We start from the raw sequence: 22,420 nt of genomic DNA on the forward strand, positions 1-22,420 counted from the left end.
TTAGAAGAATATAAATATAATTTTCTGTGGTGATATTAATATTAACTTATTAAACAATGATAATTTGACTAATAGTTACATTAGTTTAATGTCGTCTTATGGATTTAACTCGTATATTAACTCTCCAACTCGTGTATGGGATGGGGAGAATCATGCATCGACCACATATTCGTAAAAACAATAATGAACTACAATATTGATAATGCTCTAATATTAGATTCATCAGTTACAGATAACTTCCCTACATAGTACATTTAATCAAATATCTCTTAATACTATTTCAAAAAATATAACTAAAAACACTGTAAATGAAGCAGTTTTATATAAATCATATAACAAAAATAACTTTAAATTACTAATAAAAAATGTGCAAAATTTACTCAATCTAACTTCTACTGATAAAATACTTGACTCATATACTAACATAATAAAGGACACAGTAAAAAAGGTGAATAATATATCAACCAGCAAAATTAAATTCAAAATAAAACCTTAGATTACTACTTATATACTATGCTTGTCTAAACTTTAAATATGTATAACTCATAAACTATCGCCCTAAATTCGATTTTTATGTATCAAAATACTCAAAAAATTATTCTGCTTTGGAATATGAAATTAAAACTCTATGTTGTTATTCAAAAAAATAAAAATAAATATAAGGATAAAAAATATTTAAAAATATAATTTTTTAATAAAAACGTTGTTTTTTTTAACAACTTGAAACTATGTAAAAAATGTTTTCAAAAATATGAATACTTTTTGAAATAATGAGTGTACAATGATGAAAGAATCACCTTATAAGTAGTATAAGTAGTCCTAAAAATTAAACAATATTGTATTTTTAGTTTTTGTCGACGTTTTAAATGTTTTGCTGTATGATGCGTATGATGGACGTTGTTCAAATAATTCTACCATCACTAATTTTTTCAATATCACCTCAATATTTTTAATATTTAAACCAAATATTGAACTATTAAAACGTTTAACTGAGTTTATCTTCAAATGTATTAGTTACTTTTATCGTAATTTTAATTAGTTAAAATTAGTTAATTAGTTAACTTTTTTACGAGTAATTAACCCAATTTCGACAAAGATGAAAGAATTTTAGAACTTTGACGAATAACAACAATTCAATATAACCCTATTTAGTCAATTAACTAATTTGAAAGCAATTATGAATAAAAGTGTACAATACAAATTATGAACTTTAAAACTCATTAAAAACTAAAAGCATTTTGTAAGAAATTGGTTTAATAAATAACCAAGTTTAGAACATTAGAAAGTTCTACGTTTCCATCATACAAATATTATAATTTTCTAGACTAATCATTACTAAATATTTTGTTGAAAATGTGTTTTACACTTGTAAATTATTATAAATTGTAAGACCTTATGAGTTATGACAGGCCATGATGAAAATGAAAATGGCTTTATTTGATTCGATCATAATATTTCTAAAAAAAAACTTAAATTAAGAATTTAGAACAATACAGTAGATACATCTTATACACAATATAATTACCCATCAAACAAATATAATTAAACTAAATAATTAACCAGACTTTTGATTTAAATGGCACACATTACAACAATATAAATTGGTTGTGAAATCAGTTCATGTCGAAGGTAGGTACATAAAACGTACACACCATACATAAAACATATAATAAGAATAATAATAATCGTCACGAGACGATTTCAGTGTATAGCTCATCACAGCGCTGTAACAATTTGGTGATGGGCATGACGTTGTACGGAAACACACGGTTCTCGTGGAGCCGCAGCATCTTCAGCCGAAGTCTGATCAACAGTCCCATAGCGTCATCCAAACCAGTGCCAAAGCTATAGAAAAAACGTAGGGCGTCCCGGCAAGCAGCCTTTAGTACACGCAGGGCGTACGGCAGAAAGTCACTTTCGTCGGAAATGAGATAATCTAGCAGCACGTCCGGTTCGTACGACACGCACTCCAACAATTCGGCGAAGCCAGCGAACGGGTCAAGCAGCGGCTGAGCGTCAGGCACAGCGTCCGCGACGTCCAGCGCACACGTCAGACACTCGATGGTGGCGTCATCCCGGTCGCTCATCAGACGGACTGACCACCGGCAGAACTCGACGTCGGTCGCGTACAGCGTACTGGCCTTGACGTACGAGTCCAGACAATCGACAACGTTTCTGATCATCGTTGTCACAGCGGCGTCTCTGTTACCCTCAGAACCCAACATTCGACTGTTGCTGGCGACGAACGCACGCAACGAACGCATCGCCAACAGCACAGTCTCCTGCAGTAAGACCCTCATCCGGCAGTTATTCGGACCAAATTCGCTCGCTATTTTTCCCATGAAGTACAACAACCGCCGCCGTGTGAAGCCAGTCAATACACACTTCGCCAAGGCCATACTTCGGGCCGTCCGACTCGTGGACATCTGCAAACTGGCACCGAACAACCGGACCGTGTTCAGCCACACCAGCGATTCTGTGTCTGTCCGGTACAACAGCCACTCCAGGCTAGACAGTCCCGAAAAGAACTGATCGCGGTTCCGGTACGCGGAGCCCGTGGACCGGAACGAGCGAAACACCGCGGTCCACAGCCTAACGATTTCAGCCAGATCGTAATTGTCACGATCGGAGGCAACCGTCGTTCCGTTTTCGCACACTATGGTGTTCACGACGTCCGACCACTGGTCGTTCAACCTGTCCATCAATAGCGTCTTGGCGTCAAGGTCATTTGCAACAGGTGTGATACAGTCTACTTCTTCGCCACTGTAATGACAACACGTTCGCACCGTTGAGATCCGTCGGCTATCACACTTGGCGTCAAGCACGCGCGTCAAGACGTTTATAGCTGCGGCGGGCGACCGTCCCGTCGCCGTCGTAATCGTCAGCAAAACTTTGTCAATCAGATGTGCCGGCGAATCACCGTCGTTGTCAGCACACCCCAGCACTGCTTCGGTGACCACACATGCGGCCACATACCTAACGTGGTCATCCTCGGACGCTAACACGGCTAGTAATTGGTCGAACCACGTTGTGTTGGACAGCGTTGCTGAACACGCGCGCTCGACGGTTGGACAACAGTTCGAATCTGCGACTGGTTGTTGCTGCCTGCGGCGGCGACGCGTAGACAACAGCAGACGCATTGCGCTCAGATGAGATATCATGTCTGATGGCAACGCGCTCATTTCCCCGGGAAAAGTGACCAGCCACCGGTACTCATCGGCCGACAATTGGCACGCACAGCCGTTTAACAAGTAGCATGCGATTGTTCTCGATGTTCTAAAAAAAAAAAACCAACGCGATCGAATGATTATATAATATTATTGTAACTATATGAAACTCAAACTATTATCATATTAAATAGTAGTTATAACATTTTATAATTTGTATACGTATATTTGTTTTAATCTTAAACCATACACAATTGTCTATGATCTAAATTGAGTCTTAACTGCCACCTCTGATACCTTAAAATAGTATTAAAAATGTTAAAAAATAATAAATATTATAATTAGTACGACGGAAATGTATAATAATACATTTTGCATATAATATATTGAATATAATTTATACTCAATGTATGATATAGAATATAGAATATACTATTATAGGTACATGGTTTGAAAATTTTTTATTTACATTTGTTTACTCGATTTATATAAAACTGTTTGATGCAAATTAACAACATGTAGGACTAGTACTATCATTAGGTACCTCAAGACAAATTATATAAATATCTAAAAATGTATTTTTCAAATTTCAAAAACAAAAAAGAAGAAACCGAAAAATACTTACATTTTTAATATAGTAAATCAGTGACTTTTTATTTCTAGAATAATATAATTCTTAAAACACTCATAAAAAATAAAAAAATAAAAGTTGGAACAAAAAGCACATTTCATTTTTTGCTTTTTTAAATACATTACTGTTTAGTACTAAATTATTGTGTTATTTTTTATTATATCAATATTTTATAAAATATAAAATGTATATATTTATCATATAAAAGTAATAGTATCCATTTAACAACATAATTTTCTGTGTCTATTATTTAATATTTTGTGATGTCAAGTTAAAATTTTATATTATTGACACAAAATGTGTAGCTTTTTATCTCTTATAATTGTATAACTATTGTTAGTAGTTTTTTTTATCTATTGTTAATTGATGACATATGTTATTGTTATTCTCAACGTTAACTATATATTGTTTAATGTTTATCTAAACATTTATTTTTGCCATATAATAATACTAATATAATATTTTAAATGAGTAGAAAACAATAAAACAAAGATCAAAAAGAAAAAGTTTGTTGGGATTTTAGGGGAAGAGTATTTGGTGTTAATAATATTGGAAATCATGTATTTAAAAAAAAAAACTAAATCAAATTGCATTATTTTTATACATAAGTTTTATTAATTCATTTAACAAAATAAGAAAATATTGCTTGTACTTAACCCTGTTGAGATTATTTAAAATTGTATAACATAGAACTAAAGAAAAAACACATTTTAACATATTTTATGACATATAAATTTAAAATTAATGTCTCAAAACTATTTAGTTCACCTGCATAATGAAATTCTTAAATTTAATCTTAAGTTTAATTTAATATATGAAGGTTATTATGAGCGTATAACATGGTTGTAATAATAATTTCTAGTTCATTTGTAAACAATTTTTTATTATTATTTATAAAAATTAATTAATATTTGTACAAATGAGATTGCAATTTTAATTTCATAACCATATTATAAACTAAAGAAAGAAAAATTGTATCAAGAAAAATTATTTCATACAAAAGATAGTTGTTTTAATAAAAAAAATAAAATCACTTCCCTCTTTAGTTCTTAATGTACTTCTTCTTGATAATAAATGTTATCACCGGTAACTTGAAAATTATAATATGTATCTTGAGTTAACTAGAAAATCTGCAATAAAAAATACAAATTACCAAACTAAAATTAAATTAGAAAAGTTGTTTTTATAATCCTACATTTTAATAGTATTTATTAACAAGTAAGAAAAAATATATTATTTAAAAAAAAAACTACTTAATTGTATTTTGTAATTTATGATCTGGTTAAAAAAACTGAATTTTCAAGCAACTACAATAAAATTAATTTATAACAAATAATTAGTTTTTTTTCACTTACGTCATTAACAAAAGTATCACTTTATATATGTAAATTTTTTTTTTATTTCTGAATAAGATGAAACCTTATGTAAAATTACAAATGTTTTAACGTTAAATTAACAATTTTAATCTATATCAATGTATATTATATTGTTTACCGTAGTTATAGGTTTATTACAACACATAATAAAAATTAATAACACAATATCTACAATCAATAAGTATTTAAAGTTTAAATGCAAATATAAAGCTAATTGAAACAAAATTTTAAAATTGGTAAAAGTCAGCTGATTGTTGATTAATATCAATATACTTATTTGAAAATGTAATTATACATTATAAACATTAAATAACTATTTATAATATCTAATATAGTAAGTTGTAAGAAACATTTTAAAATGTCTTATTAAATTTATAAGAAAATTATACCATTATACAGTGTTTATGTGAGTGAATTGAGATAATATGTATCTAATGCCTATTATCCTATAAAGATTTTTCGTAATAGTCATATCAAGTAAATTATAATTAAATAAGCTGATCTTGCATGGTGTGGACTGTCAAAAATTAAATTAGCGTAGATTTACCTTTCCTAAGCTATGCTAAATACAGAGTAATATGTATGCTGTTTAAAAAAAAATCTGTAATATATATAGATTAAAATAAAACAGTACATACAAATTTAAATTTAAACGTCTATTAATCATGATATTATTATAATAATTTACTTATGAATAAGCTTAAATTATATCTATAATTTTATTACTTTAGAATTTTGTTAAACTGACTCTTAAATATTATCATCAAACAGCTCTATAAAAATATTTATTTTATACAACACTAGTATAGGTACTCCAAAACATTTTAATTTTAATTTAAAGTGTCTATCCTTTTTATAGTACTTATATACTTGTATTGTAAGTTTAATTTCACATGTATTGTAATATTAAATTCTGAATTATTTTTTGAATACATAAACATTAAATATAACTATGCATATTTTATTATATTTATAAATACATAATATTTTTTAAATGTATTTACAAATATTAGTGAACATAATTTTTCAAGATAAAAGTCGATTAATGAAATACAATTGTATTGTGATATATTACTTTACCTGCAGTCTAACTTCTAAGACATTGCTCATTGCTCATTTTTGTTTTTAACTTTTAATAAAAAATAACTAAATAAGATTGTATCATAGGATGTCTCAATTCATAGATGGCATCTTCAAAACAACATTGTAAGACAGAATATACATATTACAAGCATAGCTAATTTAATTTAACATAATATAATATTAATGGACTTTTTTTGGCTATTAAATTTTACTTTAAAATTTTAAGCCACTGAATTAAATTAACTTTATTATTATATAATTAGTATCATAATTGAAAATCTGTCCGTGATAGAAGAAAAGTAACTAAAAAAAATAATAAAATATTATGAGTATATGTCTTATTCAATTTAAACTTATGCAAACGATAGAAGAATCTCAAGATAGGTTAAAGATATAGAAACTGTATAAAGCGGCATCAATAATAGGGTTACATCTATATGGAAATAAAATGGAATATATGATTTTGAATAGATGAGAGTTACCGTTTTGTCAGTTCTATTTTATCACTATGAATTTAAAAGAATAAAACATTTCAAATGCTAAGGTACTATTTTGACTGAAAAAATAATATAGCAAACAAGCGCAAGAATTCAAGGTGAGAATAAATATTATTATGGACTTATAAAATTACTAAAATCACAAACATGGTCATGAAGAAGGAAAGTACAATTATTATATATGCCAACTGGTGAGTGGAGACGAAAAAAGAATATAGAGCTGGAAGCACTATAATATAGTGACTATATAGTAATTCAGACATATTACAGGTTATCAAAAGAGGAAGACTACAATGGGCTAACAATTCTTGGAGGAACCAAAATTCATTATTACGTGCAGTGATAGAACAGAATCCTGTAGGGAAAATCATTAGAAAGACTAAAAAAAGCCCTGGGAAGATTCCATAAAAAAAGGATATGGAACAGATAGCAAGAAGTAGTTCTAATTGGAAAAATCTAGGGTTGAACAGGAAAGAGAGGAAGCTTGTTAGTGAGGTAGGATGATCTTAAAGGCCCAATAAATCTAAAAAGAAAAAGAAGAGTATATGTCTAATGTAAAATCAAAATAAAATAATATTATAGGAAAAATTAACTTTAAAATTTATATAGCTTAATACAAAAAAGTGAATTTAATAAATAATATAAAATATAAAAATGACATGTATTTTTTAGTGTTCTCAGCCATTTAAAATAATTTTATTTACTTCTATTATAATAATTAAAAGACTATATTTGAACTTACGTTTCATCATCACTGTCGTTATTGCTGACTTGATTATTTTGAGTGACAGCCGGATCTAAAATATCATTACATTCTTCAGAATTGTCAGGTGTACTTTTTACCAATTCTTTAAGAAAATCAAGACGGCTATCAGAGTAAATACATTGCTTTCTAAAAAAAAAAAAAATAGAAAATGATCAAATGCTATTAATAATTATTACAATAATATTTAAGATCTTACAAGTGGGCAAGAGTAAGGGTCCTTGCACTTTTTTGCATTGTGACATCACCAGCTTTGACTAAAAGAGATGAAACAAAAAGTTCCAATGCTCGAGGTATACTTATCATTAAGGAATTTTATAATTTAAAATATAATTAATAAACATTATATAAAAACATATGTTTTTAAATTTTACCAATATACATCAAGTGAAACAAAAATTTTAAATATAATTTATTATTATAAGAGTTTGAATATTTTTTTTTTATGCTAAACAATGTTACAAATATAAATTCTAAGGATAGATGCTGGGATTTATTTTAAGACCACCAATTAAAATACGTATTTTTACTTGACCCTTATTTTCTTATAGTTAAGGGGATTCAATGTTGAAATAAAAGAAAAAGAATCAAATACATTTTTGTAAAAATTATAATACAAAAATTCTAAATTCCTAAGGTAGGCAAATCAATGAAAAAATTAACTTGATTTATTTAAGTTAAATTAATAGTTCACGAACTATATAACTACTCGTATAAGTAAATATTAGCTAAAAATTCAAAATGTATAAGAAAAAAATATGAATTTAACTCAATTAAAAAAAGTTGATTATTTTTTAAAAATATTTTGTTAAAAATCCATCTAACATTATTCCTTTTTATTACACAGTAGTGTGTATTTGTTATATTTGTGTCAAATAAATTATTGAATCAAATAGTTATTTGTTTATTTGTATTTAAAATTATTATTTATATAGAATGATTAAAAAAATGAATTATTTCATTAGTTTTAAATACAATTTTAATTTAAGGTATTATTTATCAAATTAACAGTAAATAGTTTTTTTGTTACAATAAATATATTAACTAGTTAGGTTAGGTACTAATTCAGTTAAGTTAATAAGAAACTTAATCAACTAATTATGTTAAATAGTCATACATAATTAACTTTTTAATTAAAAACTTTGTTAAATTTAATGAATCAATAAATTACTATATTCCAGTATCATTAAAAAAAAAAAATAGCATAATGGTCAAAAAGACCATTTTTATTTTAGTATTGAGTTTTGGAGTGAATATCCCACAATTGTTATGGCACTCATTTCTGAACCAAGTAATATTTTTATAAAGACATTATTAATATTTTAAATTTTTTAGTAATTCAAATATATTTAAAATTGTTAGTAAAAAACTATATTCTATATTTATTATAAATTTTTTAAATACATATATGTTTATAATATACTTTATAAAATTATTTTAATTAATATATTCTATTTTAAGAATTGGTTTGATGTTAAACTTTAGTTATGTAAATTTATCACTTATTATAGTTATTATACTATTATTTATTGAATGATGGGGCATACATTTTTCTCTACAGTTTTTAAATCAAAATTTAAATGGCGAGTAGTCTTTGATTTTAAATAAGTTAAACCTCTATATAATACACAGTCACACTACCATTAAATTTATAATAAATGGTAATAGTTTAGCAATGACAGTAAATGAAAATCATAAAATTTATAAATATATATACCAATATTAATAAATAATGCTAGCTTTTATTTAATCAACTATAATTAACAATAATAATATGAAATATATCAATATTATATTTTTAAATGTTAATATTTAAATATAATTACATTTACCTAGTACTTATTTAATAATTGAAATAAGTATTAAAAAGGATATAAATCATAACTGGAACTGGTAATGCAACTTTACCAATTTCATCATCAATTCTCATAATTTTTTTGATCCTTCCCTAAAAAAAAAACTTAAGAAATACAAAAAATTTAAACAACATGGAATTATATCGTCTTAATATTTTAAAGCAGTTTAATTTGTCTAAGAAAAAAAAAAATTTTATAACTGGACAATAACCACAATTTTTAGATATTTCAATAAGCTAATCAACATAAGATAATTGATCTAAAAGAGAATATTTATAATTTATACTTACAGCAGGAAATCTAGCATTGTACTTCCTCTTTTTGCTGGGCATTTTGATGTATTGAAAAATATATTTGATTTTCTTGATTTTTCTGGTTAAAATTAAGCATATGTTATTAGAAGGCTATATTTATTTACAAATAAAAAAATAAATAATATGATGGTAAGTAAACATTTTTATAATGGAAATAAACTAAGACACCTTAAAAATTATTATAATAACTAATTTCAAAATGATTTATTAAATTTTTTTAAAAATATTATACAGAAATATAAGTTAGAACCGTCAAATATTTATTTATTTAATCTATCAAACTAAAATATTGAATAGTCCCCCGAAGTTAAATTCGAGCATAACAATACTGATAACGAAACAAACGGTATTATCAGGTGATTCGTTTTCCCTAAATGATAAATATTTGTTTTTCCTTATTAATTTTCAACTGCTTTTAGTCTTAAAAAAGTCTGTACCTAATGATCGAATATTCATAAGATGCTGTACCTACTTGATGTAGATGATACTGTTTGGTGTTCTGGAAATCTGTAATGGAAACCATAAAACTGTGAGAATGGTTACGAGATGTAATATCACACATCAAGTGGGAGAAACAAATTGTTGGGACGAATTTTGTAGAGCAAAAAATGTGTCAGTGTAATCATACCGAGTTATCATAGTTTGTGATAGCGGCGTGTTCACGAAACGAATAAAAAAAAAAAAACGAACGAATTTCTTTTATCACGGAAACTTGAATTATCTGTTCAGTTATAACGAATTCGGATGATAATGATTATATTGATAACGATATTACTATCATGAACATAACATAAACTACCTTCATAAGTAGTTTTTACTGTTATTGTTGAAAACCGCGGTTAAACTATTATCTACGATTTAAGATCGTGTTTTTAAATTTATTCATTGAAATTTATTTTACAAAGTGTTGAATTAACCAAGTGGTTAACGTGCACTCTAATTGTACAATTTCGTCAATTTGAATACCTAATTTCAATTTTGTAATTTCGTCAACTAACCTTCACCATGATTTTATTTTGACATATTGGTGATAAACTAGTTACAACAGTAATTATTCCACAGTTATCGTGTAAGTATTTGTAACTACTGATTTACTATTGGTTGTATGTACAAGGAAATGTTGGGAATCATGGCTTTCATCGGTTTGAAATCTAGATTTATACACAACTATTTGATGTATGTTGTTCAATTGATATATACGCCTTATATAAACCTAACCAGCCACTGCAATAACAGCTTTTCATTACTCCTATAGTTCCGTGACATTGGCATGGTTTATTATGCAAACAATAACGTGCATACATAAATGGTGTCTCTACAACTGACTGCTACAATAATACTGGATGTTTATGTGTTATACTTTTAAATGTCATTTGAAAATACACCACCATGCCATTAACTTTCATTTCATTTATAAAAATATGGTTTAAAGCCTGGCGTTTTCTTCACCTTTGTTGTTGACTTCACAAAACAGTGTTTCCATTTGGTATTCACATTCTTCCTTGTTCTTTGTTGAATTTACATCATATTATTATATCCGCCGTCTCTCTATTCATATAATGAATTGAATACGTGTACAGTTCATGTCCAGAATGTTGCATAAGAAAAGTACTGATTAAAAAATGGTACCTATACTTATAAAAATAACTTAAATACAATATGGGTAATATGAAAATGTATTTTATCATTTTGAAAAATCTTGTTAACTCTTTTGGGACTAGTTATGTTTCTAAAATATGGTAGGACGATATATTTTTCTATTCAGTGTTAATCATAATAACTAGGGCTGGGATTTTAATGCCCTAAAAACCCCGAAAAATGTCCTAAAAAAAATGCATTTTGCAGAATAACACCGATCCGTCGGTAGAAAAAATATTATGTCCAAATTCTTGTACAAACGCATGCAGTCGACTCGCTGTCGAACATTTTACTTTTGGCATTTTTATATTAAATTATCAAAAAAAATTAACTAGATTAATAAAACAGTGTTAACGACGACAAAACTCTTACTGAACGTCAAACGATAATATCATCTGACGTCGATTTTACCGATTTAAGATTATTTAACAGGAAATGCGGGTAGAGGTTACTCAAACCTTGTCCGATAATATAATACGAATTACGAGTACCTACTTATAATCTGTTATATTTATTTAAAAACCATGTTGGTGTAAAAATCTTTAAATCTTAAAATAAAATTTCAAATTCATACACTTGGTTTCCAAAACCTCAAAAAATGCTCCAAAAACTCTAAAATGCCCTAAAAAAATTAAGAAAATGACCTAAAAACTAAAAAATGCAAAATAAACTTTCTTAATGAATCAAATGTACATAAAACAAATTTGTGACAAGACGAGCATTGCACAGTAGGCTTTGAAAAACAATGCAAAGTGCATCGAAATCCCAGCCCTAGTAATAACCAAATTTATTTACATTTTATTAATCACAAAAGTTTCAGATAATAACAAAATATTACTTTGTCGAGTTTATTATAATGTACAAGATAAAAAGCAAATATATAGTTACAGAGTTATAGATTACTAAAAGTAGTTTTTTATCAATTTCCAGAAAACTAAAAATGTAAAAAGATTTTATTCAACATTTAATTGATGCTTTCTTGTAAGGAGAACATTATACTTAGTCTTTCTATATTAAACTGAAGTAAAATTGTACATGTATTTTAATCTTATCAAACAATTTAAATGATTTTTCAAGATGAGTGGTATTTATTGTATAGTATGTAAAAACAAATATGGTACCTTAGAACGTTATATATTTCATCTATTTCCTTAAGATGTAGAACGATATTTAGTTATAATTTATAAGTTATCTTAATTTTCATAGTTTATTTTTTATTTAATGTTTATAATTTAAATTACTAATTTAATTTTAGGTGCAAAAAATGGACTCAGCTATGTCACCGCCCAAACTTAGCATACATGGATCCAGGAGTATGTTATCTTGCTTATAGATTGTACTCTGTTCACTTTGATCCAACAAATACAAACAAACGCCTTATATATAAAGCTAAGCCGTCAATATTTAATTGGTCTAATTCAAGTAAAATTGATATTAAAAGTAATTTAATAGTTGAACCCATGGGAATTAAAAAATGCTCTAGTCAGATTAAAGGTGAATATTTGTATTTATTAAAAATATAATCTAAGTATAAATAGTTATTTAAAAAAAAAACAATTAAAGTAAATATATATATTAAAATATAAATTTTTTGAATAATTGTATAAAAATGTTATAAAATACTAGTTAAATAACTGGGGAAAAATTAAAATACCATGAAATTCACCAAAAATTAGGTTCATTAAAATATATATGTGCTACTTTTTTATTTTCTGGTCAAATATTTGGAAATTTGGTAAGGGGAATGGGATATTTGGAACTACTTCAAGTTTAATAGTGTAATTAGAAATGTAATATGTAAAAATGACCTATTATTTTATACATATGGTATAAAATATGTTTCTGCTCATAATATTTATCTATCGATGAGCTTTAATTTTATAAAATTGTTAGAAAGCAACCATAAGTTGTAAACTGTGTTAATATTTTTAACTATATAATTTTAATTTATAATGTTTTTGTTTTTTATTTTTTTTTTTAAGTTCAATTTTCAACTTCTTGAATCATTTATTTTCATTATTTTATTAAATACTTCAGTTTGCATTTAAATTATTTATTGAAGACTCAGTGAAGTATCTTCTGGTATTGATATAGATATATATATTATAAACAGTATTATACACCCATCCGACCTATTTATGTTTGTCATGATAACAGGATAAAGTACCTAGTGTGTTAATTGGGCCTTCATGTTTCACCAAACCAGTTTCAATAATATTCTACAAATTGGTTGGGTAGCTATTATTATAATAAGAAGAAAATAATTGAAAAACTATGAAAGTACGACAAGTATAATCAAAATGTTTACAGTAATGCTGGCTTAAACATATTTTTTTAAATAGTTTATACACATATTTTATATTAATTGTAATTACCGGCAATCATCGGTATGCAATACTAAAATTTTACTTTGTACTAGATTTTAATTGGTTTTTATTCAAGCATAACTTTAGTGGAAACTCAAAAAATAATATTGGTAAAAGTTTGAGAAAATAGATAGTATATATGAGCTACATAATATTGATCTCTAGTAACTTCAAAGATTCTTACTTCTAAAATAAGAATTTGCCAATTCTATAAATGAGTCCACATTGTTACAATTAACATATGTGGAACAATTTCACATACTTAAAATTCCCATTAATATTGTAATTTATAACAAAATCTTGCATAGAAAATTAAAAATTAAATCTTTTACTTTCTGTCTAATAAATATATATTGTTCTATTAATTGTAATACAACAATATAAGTGATAATTTTCTTGTTCATTTTTAGAATACACAAACATTATGAATAATCCAAGGAGATGTAAGAAATTTGAAAACAATAATAAACATAGTAGCTTCATCACTAAGGTAAATAATAAGATCAATTATATTTTCTAGCTTTTCATTTTATTTGCCAATTTATTCTAATGAATTATTTCAACTTGCTTTTATTTTTATAATTAATGTTTAATGGAATATTTTCTAGAAATTATTTATTAGAAAAGTATTTGATATAGGTAATAATATACATTGCCATTTTGTTAGTACATATATATTTGTTTAACAAATTGGACATCTATTTTTATTATATATTTTATCCATTTAAATTTAGTTTTAGAAGGTAGTTTAAAACTTCTAAAGGAACACAGCAACTACCATAAATGATATAGACAATTTATTTAATAACAAATATAATTAATATCCATTGAGATTATTAATTTTTTATACCTTCATTTACAAATATTATTATTTTAGTGATATTTTTTTACATAGGTTAAGTTAATGTTATAAATCTACTTACAGAATATAACTAAGTTTTAATTTAGGTTTGATTACTACTACTACTTGATTGCTACTTGTTTTCTTATAAGAAATATCAAGATTATGTTTTAATTGTTAAATTATTAGATATATCACTTATTAGTAGGGAATGGATTTTATTGTAAATATATATATTTTTTTTGGAATGAGATACTTTAAATTTGATAAATAATGTGTACAATTTAGATCATTCTAATTGAAATAAACCCAAATTTATTTTACATATATAGGTATAAATTCATATTTTAGTATTTTTTGATTTTCAACAACGTTTAACATCATCTGCTTCGTCTAAAACAACAAGATATGTAATTTTTGACAGATATTTTAATAGGGAAAATTCAACAAGGATCTCTAGAAATTGATTTCACTCCTTCTGATATAGTGAATAAGAATTATGCCCCTATCACATCTGTTGATGTGGAACGGTCTTTTGGCCAATACAAAAGTATTTTCCAACCAAACTGTTTTAATTTTTTATTTGCAAACCTACAACAATATGTCGATTCTCATTGCTTTGTTCTGAAATAATATTCATAATTTTATATACTTACATCATTTGTAATACTTTTATTTAATATTTATAATTATAAAATATTTATTTCTTTGTAATTTTCAATACTCTTACATTTTTTCAATATTTACATATTTTGGATTTTTTATTCCATATTTCAAGAAAAATTAGTACATTTATTGATTTTTATTACTATAAAATCCGTTCCCTACATGTTAGATGTTAGATACTATTCACTAAAAAAATTATATTATTTTTTTGAATAGTCTATACTAAAATATGACTCAGTCTTAGAATATGTATCAGACATTTTTAGTAAATTAAACCAAACAAGTGTATAACATACTTAATAATTTATTAGTTCTAAATTACTTAACTGGATTCTGAACCCTGACTAGTGAAAACTTGAGGCATATTAAATAATTGAAGCCTCTTGATGACGCACTCTTCTTACACTCAATTGTGATTGTGATAAAGAATAATTTTCTATATGTTACATTCAATGGTGTTCTTAGACCTGATTTAGTACACCAGTATTAGTTTTATTAATTTCATCACAGCTATTATATTAGTTTTAGTGTATTGTTTCTTTGAATTTTATAGATACTAAAAAACAGTTTATTTCTCTGTACTATCTACTTAATGAATATTTTTCCCTATAATAGAACAGTTCTCATTAGCCTTTTACAATAACTTGGCAAAGGGTATTAACATTTTTATTTGTTTTGCAACTATATAAGCATGTAATTTTAGATATAGATATCCAATGTTTCTATGTTTAAGTTAATATATTGTAAGTTTATCTTAATATACAATTCCATATGGTCCACATATGTTCAAAAAATAAAAATAATAAACAATTTGTTTTTCTGTTACAGCATAAGACTTTTTATGACAGTCAACAGTTATCAAATAAGCAGTTTTTTATAAAAACTAAAATGGAAAACATAACTAATACTGATATTAAAGTGAAGAACAGTATACATTTAATTGATCATAACTACTATACTCCACCTGGTAAGTGTATATTTATGAGTACAAATATATTAAAATCTTGAATTAAAACCTATTTATTTTCAGTTACAAATAGCAATAATATTAAAAGTAGGATTAATAAACATCTGTCAGAGCATAATTACTTTTCACACGGTAAGTATTTTAAAAATAATTTGATGGTTTTATTACATATTATTTATTATTTATTTTGTTTATTATTCTTAGTTACAAATATTCAGTATGATAAAAAAAAGAATAACCAACATTTGTTAGAACATAACTATTTTTTAGCGGGTAAATTAAACATAGTAACTTTTGAAATTAAAGTTAACTACATCATAATTTCTTTTTTTTAGTTTTTAACTTAAAAACAAAAAAAGAAATCTTACATTCAGAAAATACAGATGATATTAACGAAGAAGAAAATGTTGTTTGTAAGTATTGTTTCTTAAAAACTATTATTATAACTTATTAGTATATTATTAATAAATTACTATGAATTAAAACTATAAAATAATAAGTCGATTTAAAAATGTTATAATTAATTTAAAATTTAAAATTGATCTACTTAATGCATCAGGAGAAATGATAATATGACACATTACTTAAAAAACATTGACATTTGTAAATTATAATTTAAACTTTTATTATTTATTTTTTAACAGCTGATAAATACAAAGTACCTGTTTCATATTCCATATTGCCAGGTGTTCGGCTGAACTCACAAGTTTATATGGATAACTTACACCACAGATATTATAAACATTCAAGTAGGAACAATGTAATGTAAGTATTACTAATTTAAAATTATTCATATAAAATTTCAATATTTTATTCAATATTAGATCATTTATTTAATTATGTAGATATTTAGTATGTGAAAATCAAAAGAATAAAACAGAATTTTGTCCAGTAATGGCATCTATAAGTGTAGATATGAACAACAATAGAATAAAAACAACTGGGCAACATAATCACCTTCCTCGACAAGTAGACATTTCTATGGTAAATTTAAGAAGAACGATTTGTTTACAAGCAACAAGATCTGGATCACTGTCCATACCAATTAAGCAGTTATACAATCAAGCAATAATCACGTAATTAATGAGCCGGGCTGGGAATATAAACCTTTGAAAAAAAAATAATCTAGAACATTTATAGTTTAAAAAATAAAATGATAAATAATAGTTTTATTGTTAATAACATTTTTTGAATTATTTTAGAAATCCAGAAGGTGCAAAAAATTATACTTTATCACAATCACAATTGAGTGTAAGAAGAATGCGTCGTCGACGTCGTCGTCAAGCGGCTTCAATTATTTAATATGCCTCAGGTTTTCACGAGTCAGGGTTAATAAGACTCATAAACTATCACAATTTACCTTCAGGTAAAATATCATTTGTGCAATAAACATACTCAATTAAATGTTTGAGCTAAATATATGCTTAAAACCTATCCTTTATTTATGTTATTAGTCAAAACAAATGTTCTTTTACTTTTTTTGTACTGTAAAAATTACTCAATGTATTATTATTTAATATAAATATATTTTTGTTGTATAACCCAATGTTTAATTGACCAATTTTTAAATGTACATCATCAAGTTAGAAGGTTAATGTCACTATTGATACTCTTCTATTACATTTTTAATATGCTGTTTTGGTGTTTAGTACAATGTTCATCAAAACTTGAATTATACATATATAGTTTTTACTATAGTTGTATAACAAGCATTCATATTAAAACTAATCTAATCTGTGGTAATAATATTTTCATGAGAATACTACTTATTGAAATATAATTAATTAACTAAAAATTATTCTGAGTAATTTATGGTATTATTATATTGTAATAGTATCTAAACTATATTCATATAGTTCATATGAACCATACTCTATTGCAAACTTGTTTATACGGGTGAAACTTCATTGTACAGCAAAGATAACCATTTCCTGATTGTCATCGACAAAAATTGATCACTACTTAGTACAGTATTTAATTTTAATAGAGTATAAAGTATTTATTTTATTTAATTGATTAAAATTTCAATTTTTGTAGTATCTCTTGTGTTAATATTATTTTTTGTTTTGATTCAAATTTATTTCAGAGTATCACAATCTTTATTTTGTAATTTCATGTGTAACTCAAATCGCTTAGTTTGAGTATATTTTTGTGTAAATTAAAAGTACTAAAATGATATTTGTATAGTTATGACCTTTGACTGTAATTATGAATGATGAAATAAAAACCAATGGACAGAATATAAAGAAAGCAATAAGATTACAGTATCCTGATTACTTTTGACATTTACAAAACAAGAAATAATTATCATGTAAGTTATAACATACAAATATTATATATTAACTATAATTTCATTACACAATATATGTATTTGTTTGGCAGCTATTAAAAATTGTAACAATATTTATTTTATGAAATGTATTTGGTACATTGTTTAAATTATTGTTAATTAAATTTGATTATTGTTGATGTCATACTACTTTATTGTTTTTTAGTTATTCACGTGGTTTAAGAAAATGAAGTTTTATGCAAGAAAAATGAATATTATCTAACATTGTTTTGCAGATCATGCCTTATATTATTTAAAGGTATACTATTTACAAATTAAATTATCTGTCATAAAACATAAATTATATTTTTTTATTATTCTTATTATTATTTTTTCAGCTTTTATTTCAACTGTTGTATAGCTGTGTAAGAAACTTAAAAGGGATTGTTAAAATATTGATTTTGCTGTCAATCATTATTATTATGTAAAAAAAATGTACCCATCAATAAATTTAATTCACAAAGATCTCATGCTTAACAATTAATAAAATAAAACATTTGTTTCCTGGGAGTTATCAGCTATAGAACGTTTGTTTTCCAGTATTAATATATTAATTGTAAGAATTAGTTTGATCCCAAGTGCTACAACTACTACCAAGTCATTATAGTTTATTAATTAACTTCTTGACTATATATATATATATAGTATTTACACTGATTATTTTTTTTATTAATAAACGGAAAAAATTACCAAATTATTTTAAATAGTGAATAAATGACTTTTTTTAAAAACGAAGAAACCACATATATTTTAAGGTTCTTAAGCTTTAAGAATGTTAATTCACTAAGTGAAAATCTTTAAGAAGATGTTTCACCCACATGTGTTGTTTCCGTCTTACACACGTACAGCATGGTAAATTTTTGTTCACCAGTTTCAATAGTGTGCTTTTAGTTTTAATGTTAGAGTGACCTATTATCAAACTTTTAGTTAAGTTATGGTGAGTTATGAGTATGAAATTATTAAATATTTCAAAATGCTCATAATTCACTTAAAAATTAAAATATCGTAAAAAGCCAACGAGAGAACACAGATAATGTTCTTACCTAAAAGTTTAATAATAGGTCAATTCACTTTAATATTAAAACTAAACACACACTATTGAAACTGGTGAACAAAAACTTACTATGTCGTACGTGTGTAAGACGGAGACAACACATGCGGGTAAGACGTCCTCTTAATTCCAACAGTGATATACTATGAAAGTAGATTAATAAAATTTATATACGTTCTTTACAATTTCAATATTTTTACTAAATAATGAATAGGTAACTTAATATTTTTTAAATAGATGTACCTATGAGGATTTATCTATTATCTGTAGAAGTATTAACAGAATAAAAACAAATTTATTTATATTTTTTAGAAACTAAAATTGTTAGTTCTAATATTAATAATTAAAAATGAAGTCTGTTAAGTTTCTGTTTTGCTTTTTCAGTTACCACATTATAATAATAATAGTCAATTTGATAATAACAGAGTGTTTATATTTATAGATCTGGGAATAAGTAATAATAGTAACTATAACATTAAAAATAATTGCAATTTGTGTTTAAAAACTTATTATCATGAAAATACAATTATTTTATCATTTGAATACTTCTGCAGCAGAATATTCATTGATGCGGATTATGGTTGAGGAGTATATACACACTAATGATCATTATTTATTTATTAAACACTTAACAAAGAGCAAGAAATTAAAAAATTAACTAGACACAACTCCTTAAAAATGATACTTTCGCATTGGCCTTAAGTTATTGAATGTTTATATTTTAATTTAACTTTAAATTCAAAATATTTAAAATTATTCATTCTATCTATGATTTCAAATAAATATTCACCAGCACACTTAATCCTAAATACATTTTCAGGTGCATCAAAAATAAGACTAACTGTATCTGTGTGCATGCCTATGCTTTTTGCTTCTTACAAAACTCCAACTGTCAACTACTATCGACAACTATTGTTATAAATGGATAATAATATTACTTTCTCTCAATGTTTTAAACCATTCTATTATTATAAGAAAATTATAGTTATACAAGTGTATAAAATATAATTGATATCTAAATTATATATTAAATTGATGTCTTATGGTTTACTATTTACTATGCATCTAATACTACAGATATATAAATACTTTTCAAGATGCATTAATATAATAAAAATCTGACATGGAGTTATTACAATTATGTTAAGTGCTGAAACATGTTTTTTTTCTGATGCATCAAAAGTTAATAAAGTAAACCAAACCAATAAAATAATTTGTACTTATATTGTAAAAATCAAACAAAATTAAACATATAAACTAGTATATTACTTAGTAATCACTCGTCTAGTACAATGGAGTGTTTAATCACAGAAAATCTACAATTTACAAATATTATGTGTACGTTATGAGTAAATAAAAACTTAATTGTGCTTGAAAAAATTAAGTCTAAAATAAAAGTAAATTGCACAAAAATCAAACATTAAGAATGATGATGACAAGGGAACGGATTTTATTGTAATAAAAAAATCAATAAATGTACTAATTTTTCTTGAAATATGGAATAAAAAATCCAAAATATGTAAATATTGAAAAAATGTAAGAGTATTGAAAATTACAAAGAAATAAATATTTTATAATTATAAATATTAAATAAAAGTATTACAAATGATGTAAGTATATAAAATTATGAATATTATTTCAGAACAAAGCAATGAGAATCAACATATTGTTGTAGGTTTGCAAATAAAAAATTAAAACAGTTTGGTCGGAAAATACTTTTGTATTGGCCAAAAGACCGTTCCACATCAACAGATGTGATAGGGGCATAATTCTTATTCACTATATCAGAAGGAGTGAAATCAATTTCTAGAGATCCTTGTTGAATTTTCCTATTAAAAATTACATATCTTGTTGTTTTAGACGAAGCAGATGATGTTAAACGTTGTTGAAAATCAATAAAAAAAAAATTAAAAAAACACTAAAATATGTATTTATATTTAAATATGTAAAATAAATTTGGGTTCATTTCAATTAGAATTATTTAAATTGTACACATTTTTTATCAGATTTAAAATATCTCATTTCAATAAAAATATGTATTTACAATAAAATCCGTCTCCTAATGAAAACATTTAAAAATATTTAAAATAAATTATTGAGTTTTTACAATATGAAATATTTAAAAGGTGAGTTCCGAGTCAATCAACTATTAATTGTTCATAATTATATTATATGGGTAAGTATTAATGTCATTTTTGTGAAATAAAAAACTTAGAAATTATGAACTAATATTGAATTTATTAACAAAATTATATTTTTTTCTTGACTATTAATGTAATGGACTATTATATGTGTTACGGGCAGAGTAGGTATTCTGGGCACTGTGTACAATTTACCAACATTTTGGGCAATGTAATAAAGATCATTTTAATACTCAAATTGTTCATACATTGACTGAACATTGTACGAGATTGGAGATTGCCTGGACAAAGTGTACACTGTCCAGATTCAAGTGTGCAAAGTGAACTAAATACAGAGCACTGCATAATTTATATCAAATGGCATTTATAAGTAACAATAATACAGAAAATTATAAGAACTTAAGATATTCTATGTAAAGCCCAGACAATCACAAATTCAAGGATCTGTTGAAAGGGGCAATCAAAACATCAAAAATACACCATACCTATAAATATTTTGTAATAATTGTTGAAAACTAATCTTATAAAGAAAGCAACTAATCATTCGGGGCCTATTGAGAATTTACCTACCTATTTAGAATATTTTTGATGATTAGAAAAATGCTTTTTTTTGTTGAAATAACATGTAAATTACTGTTTTTGTCCAAGTTCTTACTATGTTATAAAAGTGAGGTAATATTGAATATTCTTAATGCATACACTTATGATTTATATATATATATATTACTATATCA

At 25.4% G+C, this 22,420-nt stretch overlaps 2 protein-coding genes across 9 annotated transcripts; one reads left to right on the plus strand and one right to left on the minus strand.

The window, feature by feature from the left end:
- Positions 1–1,500: 1,500 nt before the first annotated feature.
- Positions 1,501–10,345, minus strand: LOC132926868 (uncharacterized). Of its 4 annotated transcripts, none has more exons than XM_060991283.1 (6): positions 10,125–10,345; positions 9,664–9,745; positions 9,393–9,477; positions 7,717–7,810; positions 7,497–7,646; positions 1,501–3,276 (listed from the first exon to the last, which is right to left on the minus strand). In XM_060991283.1, exons 3-6 carry the CDS (start codon positions 9,445–9,447, stop codon positions 1,689–1,691), a joined length of 1,887 nt encoding a protein of 628 aa, XP_060847266.1. In that variant the 5' UTR covers positions 9,448–9,477; positions 9,664–9,745; positions 10,125–10,345; the 3' UTR covers positions 1,501–1,688. The 4 variants fall into 4 exon arrangements, with proteins under 4 accessions (XP_060847266.1, XP_060847264.1, XP_060847265.1 ...); XM_060991281.1 differs by having other exon boundaries at positions 9,393–9,465; positions 10,160–10,343; XM_060991282.1 differs by having other exon boundaries at positions 9,393–9,465; positions 10,156–10,343.
- A 119-nt stretch (positions 10,346–10,464) lies between these two features.
- Positions 10,465–19,198, plus strand: LOC132927499 (uncharacterized). Of its 5 annotated transcripts, none has more exons than XR_009661744.1 (13): positions 10,469–10,756; positions 12,581–12,819; positions 14,102–14,181; positions 16,027–16,165; positions 16,229–16,297; positions 16,370–16,438; positions 16,501–16,578; positions 16,810–16,930; positions 17,011–17,241; positions 17,368–17,531; positions 18,252–18,476; positions 18,661–18,753; positions 18,833–19,198. XR_009661744.1 is itself a non-coding variant. In XM_060992040.1 (10 exons), the coding sequence occupies exons 2-10, from the start codon at positions 12,627–12,629 to the stop codon at positions 17,465–17,467; spliced, it is 1,080 nt and encodes a 359-aa protein (XP_060848023.1). In that variant the 5' UTR covers positions 10,470–10,756; positions 12,581–12,626; the 3' UTR covers positions 17,468–17,706. The 5 variants fall into 5 exon arrangements, 2 of the variants coding, with proteins under 2 accessions (XP_060848024.1, XP_060848023.1); XR_009661745.1 differs by having other exon boundaries at positions 12,581–12,638; positions 18,353–18,476; XR_009661743.1 differs by having other exon boundaries at positions 10,470–10,756; positions 18,353–18,476.
- The last annotated feature ends 3,222 nt before the right edge of the window (positions 19,199–22,420 follow it).

This window comes from Rhopalosiphum padi, chromosome 3 (assembly GCF_020882245.1).
Source record: "Rhopalosiphum padi isolate XX-2018 chromosome 3, ASM2088224v1, whole genome shotgun sequence".
NCBI lineage: Eukaryota > Metazoa > Arthropoda > Insecta > Hemiptera > Aphididae > Rhopalosiphum > Rhopalosiphum padi.